Below are 19132 nucleotides of genomic sequence, written 5' to 3' on the forward strand. Positions count from 1 at the left end.
AATTCTTCCAGGCATACAGTTGTTCCCTAGCAAAGCAATTTTGCATTCCCAACTGCTCCAGTAAGACTACTCCAAAGATCAATATCACACTTTGGTAGCTTAAACTCAAAGTTTTGGTTCTAGAAACAGATACACCATATATATTCCTGTATAAATGGAGAAATTTAGGTCAAAAGTTTGACTCAAAAAAACCTGGGTCAACTTATACACAGGTCAATTAGGTATTTGACCCTAGTCTCTCCCCAGCTGGGCTACCTCCGCAAGGGACAGCCCAGCTGGGGAGAGGCTGGGAAGGGCAATCAATCACCTGTACCTCTCCCCAGCTGGGCTCCCTCCTGAAGTCTGACCCTTGACTTATCCACAGGTCATACCAATACCCATAATTTTGGCCCCAAACGTTGACCTTGATTTATACACGAGGTCAACTTATAGATGACTATATATTGACTTTGGCCCGTTACAAACGGGCCTTTGTGGCACCCCGTCATGTGCTAGGGGTTTGGCAGAAGACCTAGCGTCCATACCGGCCTCACCCCTAGCACGTGACGGGGGCGTAATAATGGCGGTGTCCTATGCACATGGGCACTGCCATTTTGACGTATCGAACGCATAGCATCCGTACGTCGTGCCCCAGATGTGACGCCGCAAGTGCGCAAGTAGTGCCTCGCGGCATCCCATCCGGGGCACAAGAAGTGCCATTTTGGCGCTTCTTCTTTGCTGCGTCTGGGAAACGCGCGGTTTGGCTGGTGCGGTTCCCGGAGGCAGCAACTGGCGGCAATGGCAGAGAGCCGCTTTTCGGCAGTCTGTAACCCGCCTTTGACTACAGAAATAATCCAGTTTGACTCCACTTTAACTGCCATGGCTCAACGCTATGGAACCCTGGGATTTGTCATTTGTTGTGGCACCAGAGTTCTCTCAGAGAAGGCTAAATGTCTCATAGAACTACAGTTCCAAGAATTCCATAGCACTGAGTCATGGAAGTTAAAGAGGTGTCAACTTGGATTATTTCTGCAGTGCAGATGCAGTCTTCATGGCCTAGCTGTGGGCCAAACTTTTGAACCTTACCATGACACCCAAAGTCTCACTCAGTCATCCAACTTTAGTTTAAAGATAGGTCTTTCCTTTTTTCTTTTTCTTTTCTTTAAAAAAAGAGTATTCACCATTTTCAGTCACCACTGTACCTGAAATGATTCTCATCAGTGTCTCATTGAGGCCCACACGGGCAGCCTTACTAGCTTGTGAAATTCCAAGTAGGTCACAGCTTGGTGTAGAAGGAGGTTGCCAACGATTGGTGAGTCCAGCTTGCTTGCGGAAAAAACGTGGTTTTAAGGGTAGCGTAACCTAAAAGAAACACATGATTTCAATATTTTGTGAATATTGGAGGAATTATTTTGCTAAAGGAAGGAGAAAAGGGTCCAGGTTACACAGACGACCCACTAAGTAAATACCACTTGTTGGCGGACAACAGTGGGAAACTGTTGCCTTCATGCAGGCTTCTTAAAATTTTTTTGTGGGCTTCTGTGAAAAACATGATGCTCAGCTATATCAGCTACAGCTGTGGCCTAAGTCCTTCCAAATGGTTTTGCCAACAGTTCCAATTCGCTCCAGTAGAGCTTTCTTATGTTTTTTATGAGTTCTCATATTATCTCACACTGTCCAAACTGTTATGAATATAATTACTGTCAGCAGGGCTTGTCAGTTTATTTATTTAATAAACTGATTAATTTGATTGATTGGCCAAGAAGTTTATTGCACACCTTTTCCCCCCCATTATGGGCACTGGAAGGGGACTCCTGCGGCCGTGCACAACCGAGAAAAAAATGGATTTTATTGTACAGCAAATCATCCTCAAAAGTGCCCCGTTCCGTCACCATTCAGTGCTGAGCAGTGCCATTTTCCTTGGTCAGAAAACTTCCGACCAGAATACTTAATGTTCCTCAGCACTGAATGGGGATGGTTTGGCGCTGGGGGATTGAATGGGGGTCCTTTTGAGGTCAATTTGCTGTGTGATAAAATCTGTTTTTTCCCAGTCATGCACGGTCCCCGAGAGTTCCCATAACGGGGGGGAAAAGGTGTGCGATAAACTTCTAACTTTCTCTAAAAACTGGGATTCAAGGTGACTCACCGAGATTAAAAACAGGTACACATAAAAATATGAAAATTCTCTCATGTTAAAACAAAATTAGACAAATTATAATGTTAAAATAGTAGAAATAAAAACAATGAAAAACAGACTGGGTTAAGATGCACTGCACATGCTTGTTGTAACCCCATTCCTTTGTTGCCAGTTTCTAAGAGCCCTCCCAAAGAAAAAGGCCTTTGCTTGCCAGTGGAAGGGTAACACAGAGGCTGGTGCCACCCTTCAGAAATAAAACAGTTTGATACCACTTTAACTGCTATGACTCAATGCTATGGAATTCTGGGATTTGTAGTTTTGTGATATATTTAGTGTTCCTTGTCAGAGAGCTCTGATACCAATGGCAGCACTAGAGCTGGCATCACCCAGTGTGGTAACTCATGGTTTCACCCCCATCCCATTGACCTACTCCCATATCGAACCATACAGAAGCCTTAGTAATGTTTTTGTACTAAAGTTACTCATAGATTGTCATTCCCATATATATCAGTGAATATAATGCTAATAATTGTGACATGAAAACTAGCAAAATTTAAAATCTTTAAATTACAATATCATACACACAACCTAAATGTATTCACATGTACATAGTTTCATGTGGTTAGAGTGAAAATTTGGGAAGATGTGATGTTTTAAAAGAAAAATTTAAAAGTATTTAAAACAATTAAATTTTAAAAAATAAATTTAATTTTTTTAAAAAAAACAAACAACCTGGGGCTTGTTCTTTGTCCTCCCACTGGACTTTGCCACACTCAGACAATCTCTTCAACATTTTAAAGGGACACAAGTGACCTCCACAGCCTGTTTCTGCCCAAAGGTTGTTTGAGAAGCAGTGGTGTCACCTCTGCCCTTCGGGTGTCACCTGGTGTGGGCAGAACCCACCACACCTAATGATGCCCCTGTCTGGTACCACACCAAACTACAAATCCAAGAATTCTATAGCACTGAACCATGGTTATTAAAATGGTGTCAAATTGTTGTATTTGTGCAGTGTGGCAGCAGCCAAAATGGAGCATGCTAGCTTCCCTTGGAAGAGAGTTCCACTGCTGTGCAGGAGCCACTGAAAAGGCTCTTTCTTATATTTGCATGAAATATGCCTCTGAAGGTGAAAACAGGGTAACCAGATGTCATAACGGCAAAGGAGGACAAGGTACTGTGAAATGGAGGACATTCAAGAAAAATGTAGGATACAACCAAATAAAAACTAAATGCACTAATATAAATATAAATTCATGCGTCTTGGTCATGCTCATAATGGAGGACATTTTGGGTTCCCTCCTGGACAGACAGCTGAAATGTAGGACATGTCCTGGAAAAGAAAGACATCTGGTCACTTTGGGTGAAGAGAGCTGAAGAGAAAGGACTTTCTCAAAAATTTCACAGCTCAGGTAGGCTCCTGTGGGAGAATATAGTTCAAAAGGGAGAAGAACTTCCCCCCCCCCTTCACCTTTGGCCATGGTGGCTGGAGCTTATAGGAACTGTTGTCAACGCATCTGAAGGTCAGGGGAGATGTATTGCCCAATTTGTTTCCTTGTTGTAGTTCTTGGTGTGTGTATGATATGTATGTAAGCTGGTTTGTTTGCTTGTTGCTTAAAATCTGTAGCTTATTTGTGACATGTGTTCACTCTGTATGTGTATTTTACCTGGGTTGAGGATGGGTCTTTTTTGGTGTGTGTGTATGTGTGGGTGATATGAATAAATGTATATTTCGCTTGTAAGAATGTTCTTCACTCGGCAACATTAATTTCTTTATTGCAAAATGGGCATTTTGGTGTGTTGTCATATATGATATGATATATGTTTGATTTATATGCAATTTGACTTTTGGGATTTGACTCCATCTCTGCCTTGTGCTCACTTGCTTGACCAAGATAGTTGTCTCTGAGCTTTATCAGCAGGATTTTTGGGAAACATGTGCTGGAACACAAACCTGATTCAAAAGAATGGCTTTGTTTTCCCCCACTGCCCCTTGCGCTTACATTCTTAGGCAAGCAACCTTCCTTTTAGTGCCACCTGCTTGTATTCCAGGAATAAATGTTTTGTACCCAATGTGGCAGCCATTTTTTGAGAGTATCCATAACACACACTCAGTATTCCATGTACACTTGCAAGCAGTGATGGAGACAGATGGGAGTTTCAGGTAGACCTTCATGGCAAATCTAGGGAAAGAGGTTCAGCTGCAGTGGCTTGTTGTTGTTTGTCTTCAAGTCATTTCCAACATATGGTGACCCTTAAGGAAACCCATCACAGGGTTTTCTTGGCAAGATTTGTTCAGAGGAGGTTTGTCATTGTCTTCTCCTGAGGCTGAGAGCATGTGACTTGCCAAAGGTCACTCAGTGGCACTGGGGCCTAAGGCAGGAAGAGACATCTGGGGTGGATTGTTGGACATTTGTGTGTGTGGAGTAGAGCTGAGCTGATGAATTTTAAATATTGGCTGCAAGTCTTTAGTATGACAATGATTGTCTGTGATCCTCCCCTTAAATTTGTACGTTAAGTTGCTCAGATTTTAATGTCTTTAAAATACCTAAGCCTGTGTACCTGTGGAAATAGCGCAGCCCAGTCTGCACTCCTTGGATGTTGCTTAAGTTGTTACACCTACCTTTGATATCTCCTTCTCATTTGGTGAAAGTCCCCCCAGAGATACAAAGGGAGCTGACAGCAGATAACTGGAGATTTAGAAAGACATGATCATTATTAAATACATGAAGGGGGAAAAATCACTGTAAAATGTTCTTGTACGTATTTCAAAATGGTGTCTAATTCTTTTCTGACATGGACATTTTGAAAAACAGAAAAATAAATGACAGTTTCTTGCCAACTTGAATAGCCATAAAGAATCAATGTGAACTTGGTAAATCAACATTATGAATCATTCCATTGATGCAGCTGGTCTACTCTGAACCAAGAAGTAGATGTAGGCCATTATGAGTCAGTACAGGCTGACAAAAAGAGCTAGCTTCCTGGCGGTTTGGGGCTGTGGCATCTGCACGTTGCATGCCCCAGCTCTGCCCCCAAGCTGGCAACACACAGCCTGCCTGCCCACTGCCCACCCAACCAGGCGGCAAGTAGCATTGTGGCAGTGCAGCATTTAAAGGCTGCACACTGCCAAAATGTGGAAAAACCGCCATCACAGTGGCAAAGGCACCTTTTTCCTGGCACAGAAAGGAGTGGCTTTCTGCCGCTTCTTTTTGTGTCAGGAAACTGCCAGATCAGGGCTTTGGAGTGTGGTTGCCGCAACCCTGATCCAGCACTCAATGGGGTGGCGTTAAGCCACCCATTTACCGCCATCTGTTTTCATCCTATGTTAAAAGTGTACCTTGGCATTGCAAATTATTTTCTTTTTTTATTTGTGTGTAAGCATACGGGGACCCCATCTGCCTTAAGCCCACTACACATGCAAGGAAGGCTTAAACCCCACCCACCCAGTTTTTTTTTTTACCTACTGCCCAACGTTTTACAGATGGAAACCAGAACATGTTTGAGCAAGCAACACCAGAGTGTGGTTGAGATGGCAAAAATTATTGATGAGGAAGAAGCATAAGCTAGGAGTGGCCACAGCAATTTGTTTTTGCCTGTGTCTGCAGGAAAGGGCAAGATTTTGTCCTCCCACTCCAGTTAACTATTTTTGCATTTCAAACTCAGTTTGTACCAAATGAGGTAAACTGAGAAAAAAGAGGGAAAGTGGGAGAAGGAGAAAGAAACTGGAACATTTTAAAAGCATATGAAAAAAATGGAACAATGGAAGATTAATTTGGACTATCCCAGCCAAACGGACAGTTGGAGGATATGCTTATATAAACAGTAGGAGCTAAAGCAGGGAGGAGGAGAGAATTTTGCACCAACTGAGCATCATTTCCCCATCTAGGTGAATTTAGCTTTAAAAACGTGTTAGGGAAGGTTAACTGTTCCGTAGCTACATCAGGCCTGATCCAGTTTGGGATGTCTGTGTGTTTGTGAGTTAAAAAGAAACAACTTTCAGCTGTGTGTCACAAATCACTGTAGTGTGGGGTTTAATCCTCATTTTTTAATCCTTTGGCAGCTCTACTCAAGGTGGTAGTCCAAGGATTGGTACCAGTACCTGGAGAGTTTTCAGGGATGAAAGAAGCAGTTTGAGTCAATGGACTAAAAGAATGTACTGGCCCTGGCACACTGGTGAAAAAAACTGCTGGTTGGCTACATCAGTTAGCTTATGAAACATTGCCTTAGCAAGTAGGGATAGTAAGTTATCAGTAACTATAAGAAACTGAAGTAAATAGAAAAATCCTTATAAGGAACAAGGACTTTATAAGGGTGTCATACACATTTAGAACCCTTTGTTTCCCCCCTTCCTTTAATATCGCAGCGCCTTTCTTAAGGAATGCCTGGAAGCTACACTGTAGGTTGTGAATTCTACAGATCTCCAGTTTCTAGAAGCAAACAATGATTCATCTTTATTAGCAAAAGTGTCTTTCTGTCCCAGCGTCACCCATTTGCCCATTCCAAAATATATAACTGAAAACATGAGCAGTTACTTACAGGTGTGCTGTGTTTTCTAAAGAGTGTTTTTCAGTAGGAAGAAAAGAAGTAAGTGGAACTAAGTCTAGGGAATTTCGAGTTCTTGCATGGAGTCGCTTGTAGCGGGCCATGTTGGTGGCATTCAGAAATGGTGCACTGGCTTAAACCAGTACTCTGTTGAAGATGAATAGGGATTGGTAAAGGAAAGCTTACAGGCCCCTTCCCATTTCCCCCTCTGCTTTTCTCCTAGAAATAAAACATGACTTTAGGTCTCTCTGGCAGCAAGAAATGGTGATGTGTGCATAGAAAGGGCACTGTGATGTCATTTTTCCTCTGACTATGTCATCACAATGCAGTCTCTCCATATTTCAAGATCCCTTCATTTCAAAGCCAGAAGAGAGTATGAATGCACAGATGTATCATGCAGAACAAAATGTGCAACTAGTCCTAGCTATGCAAGCTGTTCTTTTCATTTGTTTTGTTTTCTGCTGAAAAATAATACAAAATCTAATCACTGTATAGAAAACCATAGTGATAAAATGGCAGTGTACATTCAACTCCTAAGATCTATTAAGGCCCTATGCTGATGAGTTAGTCAAACTTCTGTTTTAATGAGATCAGGGGAACTTTAAAAAGTCATTGCTGGAGTGCTGCAATGGGAGCCAAACAAAAATAAGTTCAGATGGATTCCAGCTATTGTGAGTTATTATAATTATTTATGATATTTATACCCCGCCCTTCAGCCCTAATCACTCTGAGAGCGGTTTACAATTATTATTTTTAATTGGACGGTTCCCTGCCCTCAGGCTTACAATCTAAAAGACACAACACAAAAGGAGAAGGGAATGGTGGTGGGAAAGGGGATGAGGTCTACTGGTTATTCTCTCCCTCTGAGGCCTGGACCAAGGCAGATGGACTGGAGGGAGGGTTCTTCTTCTTCAGGCTAGCCCTCGTAGAGCTGAGCCCGCCTGGTCACTCCCTCACAGGCTGAAGGATGACAGTTATCATGGCGGGAGAGCTCTTCTTCTTCAGGTTAACCCTGGTGGAGCTGGGCCTCCTGTTCACTCCCTTGCAGGCTGGAGGATGGCAGTTATGGAGGGAGGGCTCTTAACTGTCATATGGTATAAGTGAATCTACTCAAATGGATTAAAATCAAAATCAGTACAGTTTCTTATTTCAGTTAAAAAATAAGAACAGAGAATGTGAATGGTCTCATTTACATATATATTATCAAATTCAATTTAGCCCATGAAATTCATTTTGACTGCCCCGGGGGGCACTCTGTATTTGTACAGAGTAGTGGGGCATCTTACCACAACTGTGAACAAAAAAAAATAAAGGTTTTGTTTCTACCTCATGCAGAAATTGCTGGCATTTGGATGGTATGTGATGAACACAACATTCATATTGACTGTGTCAGGGGAGTGGACTATAATTATTTTTTAAATCACATAGTGGAGTGTGGTGGCTTCTTGGGAGAAGCATGCTCCAGAGCAAATGAGAATGATATGTAACACAAGGAACATTGGAGCACACACAGAATCTTCCAGAGCAGCTGAAACTAAGCAATCATTAATTATGGTTAGTGCTGTCTCCCAGTCTTTGTCTGAACCAACTCTATAGTCCTTTTGTGATTTCAAGTTTTGGCCCTGAGATTTTAGGGAATGGGATGCTGCTGAGCTGGCAATTCTCTGCAGGCTCAATCTGTAGTCCCAAGTACATCTCCCACTGGAAGCAATGACTGGCACAACAGTTACAATCATAGATGTGTTCTTCTGCTGGAACGGTCCTTTCTTTTACAATGAAGATGATTTTGAGTCTCCTGGATTAAAAAATTCCTGACCAAATCAGCCTATAAAGGATGATTTCATTGTTGGAAGGGCGTCAACTAGCTAATCCACATAGAATCTGAGTGGGTGGCCAAAAGCACGAGATTGAATAATGCATACAATTATTATCATTTCAAGTTCAGAAATAGTACAGCAATACTACATTTTCATATAGAGAATGCATTTATTTCCATTGCAAAAGAAATATACTGTAAGGCTGCAGTGTCATCTATACTTATATGGGAATTAGTTTCACTGGTATAAATAAGGTTTGAGAGTAAACCAGCATAGATTTCTTTATTTATACACACACACATACACACACACAATGATCTGAGTACAGATTTCCTCTATAGGGCTTTATGAGAGATGCTTATGGCTACTAAATGCATTGCTATGTAGAAATGCTAAACTACCAAATAGCTACACAGGAGTCAGCAAGTACAAACATGAGTGGTAAATAGCTACGGGATGAAAATATGTGTGAAATATTCAGTCAGGATTTTGATTCTGTGCACTGTTAATGAGTTATGAAAAGAAAGCAAGGGAACTTGTATATACCACTTTGTGAAGGATCACAAATCAGATTGGTAATTTTTGCCAGTACTGTCAAGCCCAGGGCCTACACATGGCCAGCATCTTAACACAGCTTCCCCTCAGTTGTCTCCCTCCAGATGTGTTAGCTGTCTGGAATGATGACAGTTTTGGTCTAACACATCTGGAGGGCATCAAACTGGAGAAAGGCTGCCTTGATGGTAGACAGGGCAGGCAGCTTTCTGCATGTGTAAACTTGACAGTTTAAGAAACATTGCAAGAACAATAAATTAATCCAATGGATTTATTATCTGTATCAGGTTCAGGGGGTTTAACTGATTTCTTCAAGATATTTGATCAATTAAACTTGTAAATGTTTTAAAACAGGTATGTGTTGGAACTTATTGTCACAGGTCTACTGAGTTCCATTGGAATGAAGGCTAGGTTGGACCAGAAAAATCCGTATTAAATGCTAAAGGCATCAGTTGTTCTGTTCCAGAATGCTGAGCACTTGCTGTTCCTGACATGTCAAAAGCACCTGTAGGATCTAATAAATAAAGTAATTGTTTCTTTATAAATAAATTGGGACCACTGTTTAAGAAACCCACACCTAGTCCAGGCTAAGTCTGCAAGTCTGGAAATCTCTGCATTTTTATTGGGAAATTACATAAAACACCAAAGGACTTTCAGATAGACATAGGATTGCACTGTAGTAGCAATAAGGGTTACTTGAGAGTAAACCAGCATAGATTTTGTGCTGTAAGAGGTAATGAAAAAAAAAAGTTCAAGCTCCAATTCTGTTATTAGTGGTTTGTAAAATTAGTATGGTACATCAAAACACACATGGCTATTAACGTATGTGTAGAGAACTTAACAATTTAAGCAAGGGTGCAGGACCAAAGCTCAGATATGCTAACATATATCATGTACTTTCTGTCTGATTCTTGACTTTCAGTTGACTATACAGTCGGCCCTCTTTATCCACGAATTTTTTATCCATGGATTCAAGCATCCATGGCTTGAAAATATTCCCCCAAAAACTTCCAAATAGCAAACCTTGATTTTTCCATTTTATATAAGGAACACCATTTTACTATGCTATTGTATTTAATGGGACTCAAGAATCCATTTATTTTGTTATCCATGGGATTTCCTGGAATCAAACCCCAGCAGATAACAAGGATCCATTGTATTTTGTTTCTTCTTAATCCAGAATAACCTATTAACATTCTGCAACATACTTGAGAAAGAAAGAGGCTTGAAGAAGCTTGAAGCTTCCAGGGCTGGATTAAACCATGCAGAGGTCGTAATCACTTAAAAGATTTTGGTGCCCCCATATATATCTAACTCAAAATATAAACAATAGTAAACTGTAAAATAAAAATTTATTTTTTTGAAATGAACCAGTCTATGATAAAATGGATTACCAAATTCTAATTTTGTTGTATTCTCAAGATTAATGTATATCATTAACCTCTGTTACTATTGTATTATTTTTTGTTGTTGTTGTTATCATCATCATCATCATCATCATTATTATTATTATTATTATTATTATGTGCGTGTGTATATTCCATTTATTGTGGAAACCTTTTTTGTTTGGAACCTGGTTCAGCTGAACCTTTTCAGTTGTGCACTATATGGTCCATGGTAAGTCCAACAATGGAAAATTTCTATGGTGCTCTCCTTCCCTTGATGCCTTAAGCATGTGCTTATTTTGCTTAATGGTTAATCCAGCCCTGGCAGCCTCCTAGAATCTGTAAAGCAGGAATGGGGAATCTTTGTCCTTTCAAATGTTTAGCAATACAGCTTCCATCTGCCTCGCCCAGCAAGGCTAATAATAACAAACTATAAGAGAGAACATCTAGAGGCCCAAATGGTCTCATGAAACCTGATATAAAATATACATGCTTTTTCTGAGTGGGACTTGTGCTTTGGCAAATGTAATTTGTGTAATCCATATTAGGTTTTGACTGAGATTGCTCCCATGAATCAGTCTTCACAGTGTAAATCTAAACTGTCATTATGTATATGCACATATTCTGAAATCTGAAATACAAAACACTTCTGGGCCAAAGCATTTTGGATAAGGGAGACTCATCCTGTACAAATGCCTAAAAACCAGCTTGTTTGGAAGATCAGGCTGAATTTCATATTGTATATGAATTTGCAGGCAGAGGTGGGCAACATATATCTTTCCAGATATTGCTGAACTGCAAATGCCATCATCCATTACAACTGGGTATACTGATGTGGGCTTAGGAAAACTGCAGTTTATTCATGACATAAGTATCCACTGTTTATATGACTGATGCACAGGACATTTCGATAAGCAGACTGTCTTGCTGAAATGAATTTGATTAGGAAGACCTTGAAAGTAATTATCTTATTCAAACATGGATAGTTAGGAACATCAGGTTAAGTTGATGGTTATGTAGGTTAAACTTAAGATGGGAATTTAAGATGGGAATTAAGAACACTACCTTGTCTCTACTCATATGAAAGTCCCTTTGAGTTCAGTAAGACTTATACCACCTTACTCTGGGAAAGGACTGCAACCTAAATCTATCATCTGGAAATGGTATGATTACTTAATCTTGTTTTGCGGCTACAACTGCAGGTACTATCGTACACAAAACGATACTTCTTCCTCAACTATGTTTGTAATGAAACACACTCAGTACAAGAAGATCATTTCCAAATTCCTGAATTAACAACACTCTAAATACTGTGCTGTTAGTTATGCAGAACTATGCCAAAGTTGCAGAACCGTACACTGTGAAACCAAGATACATAACTAAATAATCCAGCTCTAATTTATCTTCTAAATTATTGGATTGCTTGCTAATCCTCCCTGAAACATAATGAACTGGCTTCCCCTGCTCCTCTTTGTCCACACTTAGAGCACAAATGTCTACAGCACAGAAGTCTTTATGCACACAGCTGAAAGCATTTGTCCAGCATTGAAATCTGGACTGTGTAGGTTCCAGATTACATGGATGCTTTCATGCATGCAACTCGAATCTAGATTAGGGTTGAGGGGAAGGTATGGCCTGTGGATCACATGTGGCTCATGGATTCCACTTTTGTGGCCCTGAAACCTATCACAAGTCCCCCTTTAAAACAATTTTAGTGTCATTTTCAGATGACTTTTGCCCTCAAACTATACAGAAATCCATCAAACCCTACAATAACACACACTCCCCCTCTCAGTTCCTCCAGTTTCACTGGAGAACTTTTCAAAAAGGTGACAGGAAGTGACAAGACACCACATCTGCTCATCAATCTGAGAGGGACTGAATAAAAACGGAGGTATTTTGGTGTGCTAGGAAGGTACATCCCACAAAGGGGTAGTGTGGGGAATTAGCCCTTGGCACCCATGCAGTTACCCATCCTAATCTAGATGCACAATGGCTTCCTCAATGCAGATGTTTGAGGTACAGACACATATGTCAAGGATGGGACTAATCAGTCCATTCTCACTTCCCATTCATGACTTGCATTAACACATCAACATTTTTGTTTGAATTAACAGGTCTTCATTTTCTTAGGACTCCTCCAGATGGAGATGTGTGTCAGGAGTTTGCTGGAGTTTGCAGCATTTCTTGTTATAGTTGTCTTTTCTTTAGAAAAAAATAACCAAACAATGTTTCTGTTGTACCAGACCATTTTCTGGCCATTCCTGCAACAAACCCATCCTTAAGTGGTTTTCTTTCTAATTCCAAGACATAACTTAACAAAAAACTCTTCCCCTCCCTCTTTTTAATTTTTTTTTAGATTTATATTGTAACAATGAAATGGCTCTTTTGCACTAAAACACTATAAATCTAAGAAGAAAATTGAAAATTAAGAGAGGAGAAAATTTGTCTTTCATGTCATAGCATTGCCTTAGAATTCCCCACTACATATGGTCCCCCCAATGGGGCACATTAAACAGGTGCAGAGGTGACAACAGCCAGTACAACTGGAAAAAACTCAAGATGATACCACGGGAGAATACCTACTTCTTAAGAGACCAATTTGGAAGGGTCCTTAATTTGATCACATTTTTTCATTTAGTGAACAGTACAGGCTTTATGAGAAGCCAACCGTACAATGTCATTTGTCAGTCACTTAAATCCCTGTATGCAGACACAGAAGCTTATAATTATTTTCAGCATGCAGATGTACTTTTTTCACCCCGCTCCTCACCAACATCTGATGGCACTGATTTCTGTGCTATGTTCACAAGAAAGTTTGATCTACCCTCACCCAGATTGTTTCAAATTACACTTTATAAGCTCAGGTTTAACAGCTTTTGCTCCATCCTACCCAGTTCATGTTTCACTCTGCGTTAAAAAAACAACTGCCAGAGGATGGCAGAGAAAAGTAGACAGAGGGAGCTGGTAGAGAGAATGTTTCTTGAGCCCAGGCCTTTGGCATTGCAGTTGTTTGAGTAGCAGCAGTGAACACGTACTCCTGGTGCACGGGAACCTTCCCTCCGTGCCCGTTCACAGAACGACTTGTAGGAACAAGACTTCATAATGCCACCTAGAATAGATTCAGAGGCAAATCCAAAACATGTTACGCCATTCATGCTTATCTACTTCATCTTATTAGCTTGAATTGGAACATCTAGGCTCACTTTCTCAAACCTCTTACCCCTAGGCAAAAGAGATGGACGTCTTAAGAAACAAACCACTTTTGATTTGGCTATATGATAACATTTTGCTCTCCGTCTTTTTATTTATGGCAAATCAAGCAGTAATGTAGAGCTAGGTACCCCTGCACCTGCTAAATATATTATTTTTGCCTAAGTACTATCTACAGCATATTTACGACTTGGCTGCTGAAACTAGAATATCACCCCAACTTCTCACTGGAATCTTGTGGAATGACATTTGCACATAGACCTTTGAGAACACAAGTTTATTTCACTCCCAAATAAAGGGAAAGAATAGAAGGCATCTATCAAACCCAGGATTCAAGCGGTCCCCAAAATGCAGGGAAGATTTTTTTCAATGTTTGTTGACAATTAAAAATTCAGTGGTTATATATAACTGCCTACACAAAAGTAGATGGAAATATAAGTGATAAGTCATGCTAAAAATTCAATATTGTTCCCCGATCTATAATTTTTGACCCACGTATTTTCTTTTTTGAACATGACAACAAAAGCCTTCTCAAAACCTTCTTCCTTTAAAAGCAGCCAGCCAAACCCTTTAGATTACTACTGTTTTATAGGCACTTACCTGTCTGTCCTCTGATGATTGCGCATGCATCAGAATAGCCTGGACATTGCTCTGTTCCTTGTCTGTTACATTCTTCATCACTTGTGCCTACACATGTATAGCATTGCAGCGCTTCACCTGTCATCATTTAAAAATAAATGAAGGACTAACTTGCAGAAAATTAATATTATCTCTGATCCCATCTTAACAAGGAGGTCATTTTTAATTACACTACACATAGACTTTTCCAGATGATCATAAAAAATATATATCCTATTATGAGTAAGTTCATTATGTTTCGGTCATGTGAATACCTATGTAGAAAGGAAAGCCAGCCCATGAACACTGCATTTTTCTTCATATTTATTTTGTATGTAAGAGAATTAATATTTTTGAAGTTTTATTTCCTCTTTGCCTTCCAATAAAAGCGAGCTCTTGCAAGAAACCCTAGAAATGATAGTATACAGTTTTCTTAACTTTATTGGAACATTGCCATAAGAAATAAAAATATTAATTCCTAATCCTTTAAATTTCTGAATCTCAACAAGAACCTGAATTTCCTTACCCTTCCTTGGGAGCTGAATTCTGGGAATGGACAACAGATATTCAGAATCTAATGAGGGAATACTGCAGAGTATAAGACTTCTAAGCTTTGCTCTGAGTAGTAAGGATATTTGCTGGGTGTGTGTGTGTTAAGGCTGCAATTAAGCAACAGGCATACTGTTCTTAATGTTAAAATGCATAAAAAAGATAAATCACGCTGCCCTTGTGAGCTCTGGTAATGTACCAACTGAAATCCCTGTAATGCACATTAAAGAACTGACCATAAGCAGCAATAGCTTAAACTAACCCCAAACTAGTGTTAGTGGTTCCATACCCAACAAGTGTTTGATATTAATGAATTATGCACAACTGATGAGATTAAATGCTAAATATGCTAATTTTGCCACAACAGTGAGACAAAATGAAGAAAATTACTCACTTTGGATGGCGAAAAGCAAGCTGAGCAGGACCAAGCTGGTGAATGGCTTCATCATGCAGAAACAAGAAATGTATCATTAGACAAAGCAACTGTTTGTCATTAAAGCTCTAATGCTTATTCAGCATAGCTAATCCTCTATAGAGGATGATGCAGAGGATAAAGAGGTGTGCGGAATGCTACTTATCTAGCTTTTTATGGCTATCTTTCCAGTCTGATGTACCTCTCCATCTTCACAACATTCTCAGGAAATGCTTTAAATCATCATCTAAAAGAAATTTTCTCAGAGCCAGTTAATAAATAAATACATCTCTTAAGAGAAACTATTTGATGCCAGTTGGCACCTGATACCATTTGACATAGATTTCAAGTCCTTCAGATTAAACATGGGCCTTAATCCTGCAAGGGGCTAAGTGTTCATCCTCATTTCTGTAATATCTCTCCACAAGCATGACATTAGTTTTTGCTGTTAACTTTTTTGGAAAACAGGGGCTAAAAAAAGTAGCTCCCACCATGATGAATAGGCCTACTCCAAACATTATGTTTTTTACTGCTTTATGAAAATAAGTTGTGGAACTCACCATCTATTCCATACACATTCTACAGACTGAGGAATGGCCAACAGTGGTTTTTCAATAGCTAGTTTTAAATAACTAATTTTAAATGCTACTTTGTTTTTGTTGCTGTGTGCCTTTCAAGACATTTCCGAGTTATGGTGACCCCAAGGCTCACCTATCACGGGGTTTTCTGGGGCTGAGAATGTGTGACTTGTCCAACAACACCCAGCAGGTTTCCTTGGCCCATCAGAGAATCAAACTCCAATATCAAGAGTTCTAGTCCTATGCTCAAAATATACCATGCTAGATCTGAAATCCTGTATACAGTAATTAAAATGACCGTAGCGCAATGCAGTCTCCTTCCTTAGAGATCTTTAAACAGAGGCTGGATGGCCATCTGTCGGGGATGCTTGAAGAGGAAGGTCTTCATCTGTTGGCGGAAGGCCATCAAGGAAGGGGCCATTCTGGCCTCCCTGGGCAGGGAGTTCCAAAGCCTAGGGGCAACCACAGAAAAGGCCACATGAGGCTGCACTACAGGTGGGTTGATTCGATCCAGGAAGCCATGGCCCTGAGTTTACAAGACCTGAGAAGGGCAGCTGATGACTGATTCATAGAGTTTCTGTACATCAAAGTCAACCTGATAGCAAATAACAAGAATAAGAACAACATCAACAACAACAGCAACAACAATGTACTATTACTCTCTGTAATTTGGAAAGCAGTGAGCAGGCACTCATCATGATGTTGTCTATAGCCATAACCATAGGAAGAATAAAATAAAATACAAGCAGATGCATTGATTCATAGCAACAAAATACTTCTAGCTGTTTTCATCCCCATAGGGAGCAGGCCTTTTGTATAGCTATTGAGTCTAAAAAGCTCATTCAAAAGAAGCCACGTCAAAATTCTTTGCTTTATGTTCGGAACTGCTCATAATATACTGTTGCTGGGATACCTTTAGGGCTTATCACAGTGGAAATGGTAGATCCATTCTTTGCTTTACTATCACTCCTCCTGCAGCTGCTCTGACTTTAACAGGAGCTTTGCTTGTGCCAAACCTCTGAAACGACAGTGTCCAAGAAAAAGAAACGGATAGTGAAAGGAAGCCAAGCCATACTTGCATCTACAGTGGAAAGCACAATGTATTTACAAAAAAGATGAGAAAAGACAGGAACATTAATTTTCCAAGTTTTGATTTTATTTTACAAATCAGTAAATGCAGATCAAATTTACACTCCTTAAGGCAAGAGTCCCCATGCAAGTAATACACATTTATATTAAATCCAAAAAAAGACATCCAACATGGGAACTCATGTACAAAGGGAAGGCTAGGATGAGCAACTGTAATTTTTATTAACGAAATTGACAAATCTCCCTGATACAGGAACTTTTGAGATCAACTTGCTATGGATTATACTAGGAAAAAAATTGCAAACAATAGCAAGGAATTTTGATAGTCTTCTTAGTACTGCATACAATCAAATCAACATTATTTAGAAAGGGGAAAATACAGTAGTGCATACAAAAAAGTGAAAATAGAATCCTGTTCACATCAAAGTGTGGACATCAGTGTGCCAATGGTCATATTGCACTCAAGGTTGAACTCCAGGATTTTGGTTAAAAGTTAGCTTTTCCCCATTTTGGCAATCAGTTCATCACAAATCTTTGTCAGTTCTTCTATTTCTTTATTCTGAAAAAGAAGACACGAAAGAGAGTAAACATTTGTTAGTGTACAAATGTATTTAATCTTTTAGGCAACAGTACAACAAACAGCTCTCTGATCATGTGTATAGCTGTACCAGTAGAGAAGTTAATAGTATTGGGGATATAGTTCTAAAAGTGAGAGGTGGGCAGAATCCTTATGTAATTGTTACTGAGATTCTATTTATGTGCCAATATTGAAGCAGTAGTATCCATTAGTACTGTTGTAGAAGTGAGACCTTTCAAATCTCCAAGGATTCTAGGCTGAACTAACAATCAGCAGCTGTCATCATTTGCATACATTTGGATTTTTACTTAGAGATAAGAGGCAGTTCAGAGTTGCAATGACAAGGTGGGTCACAGCTAAGAAACTCAGAAAACAATTCACAGCTTTATGAGGTTTTGTACTTGCAAAAGGAGAATTCTACAAATTTTAAATGAACAATGAACTTTGCTTAACCCTGTCTCTAGAAAATTAGGTGTATGCCAACCAGCTGTTTGCATAAATGAAGTTTCAGACTATACTTTGGATCCAGGCTTAGTCTGAATAGCATTAGTGAACTCACTAGGTCTATTCCAAGTATGACATAGGCGCGTTACAGACCACCCAAAACGGGTGGTCTGCCACTGCCGCCATTTGCAGTGTGGAGGAGCCCCAATGCACAAATTGCGCGGCTCCACTGCGCTGCAAAAAGAAGCCCCAAAATGGTGCTTCTCTTTGTGGTGCGAGGCGCCAATGGCACACTCACGGCATCATTTGCACCATGCGACGTGCGGACACAATGCGTCTGCTACGTCAAGATGGTGCCCCCCGTGTGGACGGGCGCTGCCATTTTGTACGGACTCGGTCTGTACTAGGGTTGAGGGGCGTCCAGAAGTGATGCCCCTTCTCAACCCTACTACGCCCCTTCCTAACCCTAATACGTCCCTTCGGCACATCTGTAACGCACCATAATCCCGATACAGACGGGCAAAAAATGCTGTCCTGGGGCCTAAATTAGGGCTTGGGAGAGGGGAGCATCCGCATGCTCCGCACTCTCTGGGTGCCATTTTGGTGTGTGTGCATCCACATGGCATGCACACTGATGACATGCCTGGTGTGCTGTGTCCAAATGGGGCAGTGCACAACAGACATCACCACGCCGCTCCAGGGTGCTAATGGTGCCTTGGCAGCAGCGCAGAAAGGAGCTGCGTTTCGCAGCTCCTTTTTGGAGTGGATTGTTGTTGCGCCTGTGCAGTTGCCACCACAATGATCCAAGAGAAAAAGGGGCAGCATCTCACAGCCCTTTCCTGCCTGTCTGAACAGGCCATTAGTCTAGCTATCTGTGTAACCTAACTGTTGTGCCCACAATGTGGAGCACCCACCAAAAGAAAGCTCTTACCATCAGCTCCCATTAGGTATTCATAATATGCCTACCACATTTAATATTAATCCAGGACAATTGTTGCATCCAGTTGTTAGTGCTAATGTGAAAGGGTAGAAGTCACCAGAGATGCTGCTTTGCCTGCTCACTATTCCCTGGCCTCAATACTAGGCACTCCTGCGGGTCTACCTGAGGGTGTTCCATAATTCACAATGGTGAGACACTGATGCTACTGGAATATTAACTCACTCTACTCTTGATAGGTGGATCATGAAGTATGACTTGCATTTACTTCAGAAGTGGTTATATAATCAAAGAATGAACCTG

General features: G+C 40.5%; 2 protein-coding genes and 1 long non-coding RNA gene across 9 annotated transcripts in view; all 3 read right to left on the reverse strand.

Annotated features, from left to right (window-relative positions):
* Positions 1 to 6903, reverse strand: part of BTBD16 (BTB domain containing 16) — a 75292-nt gene extending 68389 nt beyond the window's left edge. For all 3 annotated transcript variants that reach the window (XM_042456288.1, XM_042456289.1, XM_042456287.1), the window contains exons 1-3: positions 6653 to 6903; positions 4737 to 4803; positions 1182 to 1341 (exon numbers count right to left, since the gene is read on the reverse strand). In XM_042456288.1, the coding sequence (XP_042312222.1) occupies positions 1182 to 1341; positions 4737 to 4803; positions 6653 to 6762 (337 nt within the window). In that variant the 5' untranslated portion in view covers positions 6763 to 6903. The remainder of the gene's footprint in view (positions 1 to 1181; positions 1342 to 4736; positions 4804 to 6652) is intronic.
* Positions 6904 to 10145: 3242 nt separating this feature from the next.
* On the reverse strand, positions 10146 to 16916 carry LOC121924998. Of its 2 annotated transcripts, XR_006102781.1 has the most exons (4): positions 16696 to 16916; positions 15187 to 16377; positions 14226 to 14342; positions 10146 to 13524 (listed from the first exon to the last, which is right to left on the reverse strand). It is a non-coding gene; the product is annotated as an uncharacterized LOC121924998 (long non-coding RNA). The 2 variants fall into 2 exon arrangements; XR_006102780.1 differs by having other exon boundaries at positions 15187 to 16909.
* TACC2 (transforming acidic coiled-coil containing protein 2) overlaps positions 16917 to 19132 on the reverse strand; it is a 31625-nt gene continuing 29409 nt past the window's right edge. For all 4 annotated transcript variants that reach the window (XM_042456657.1, XM_042456656.1, XM_042456655.1 and 1 more), the window contains one exon: positions 16917 to 17430. In XM_042456657.1, the coding sequence (XP_042312591.1) occupies positions 17365 to 17430 (66 nt within the window). In that variant the 3' untranslated portion in view covers positions 16917 to 17364. The remainder of the gene's footprint in view (positions 17431 to 19132) is intronic.

This window comes from Sceloporus undulatus, chromosome 3, assembly GCF_019175285.1.
Source record: "Sceloporus undulatus isolate JIND9_A2432 ecotype Alabama chromosome 3, SceUnd_v1.1, whole genome shotgun sequence".
In the NCBI taxonomy this organism is placed as follows: Eukaryota; Metazoa; Chordata; class Lepidosauria; order Squamata; family Phrynosomatidae; genus Sceloporus; species Sceloporus undulatus.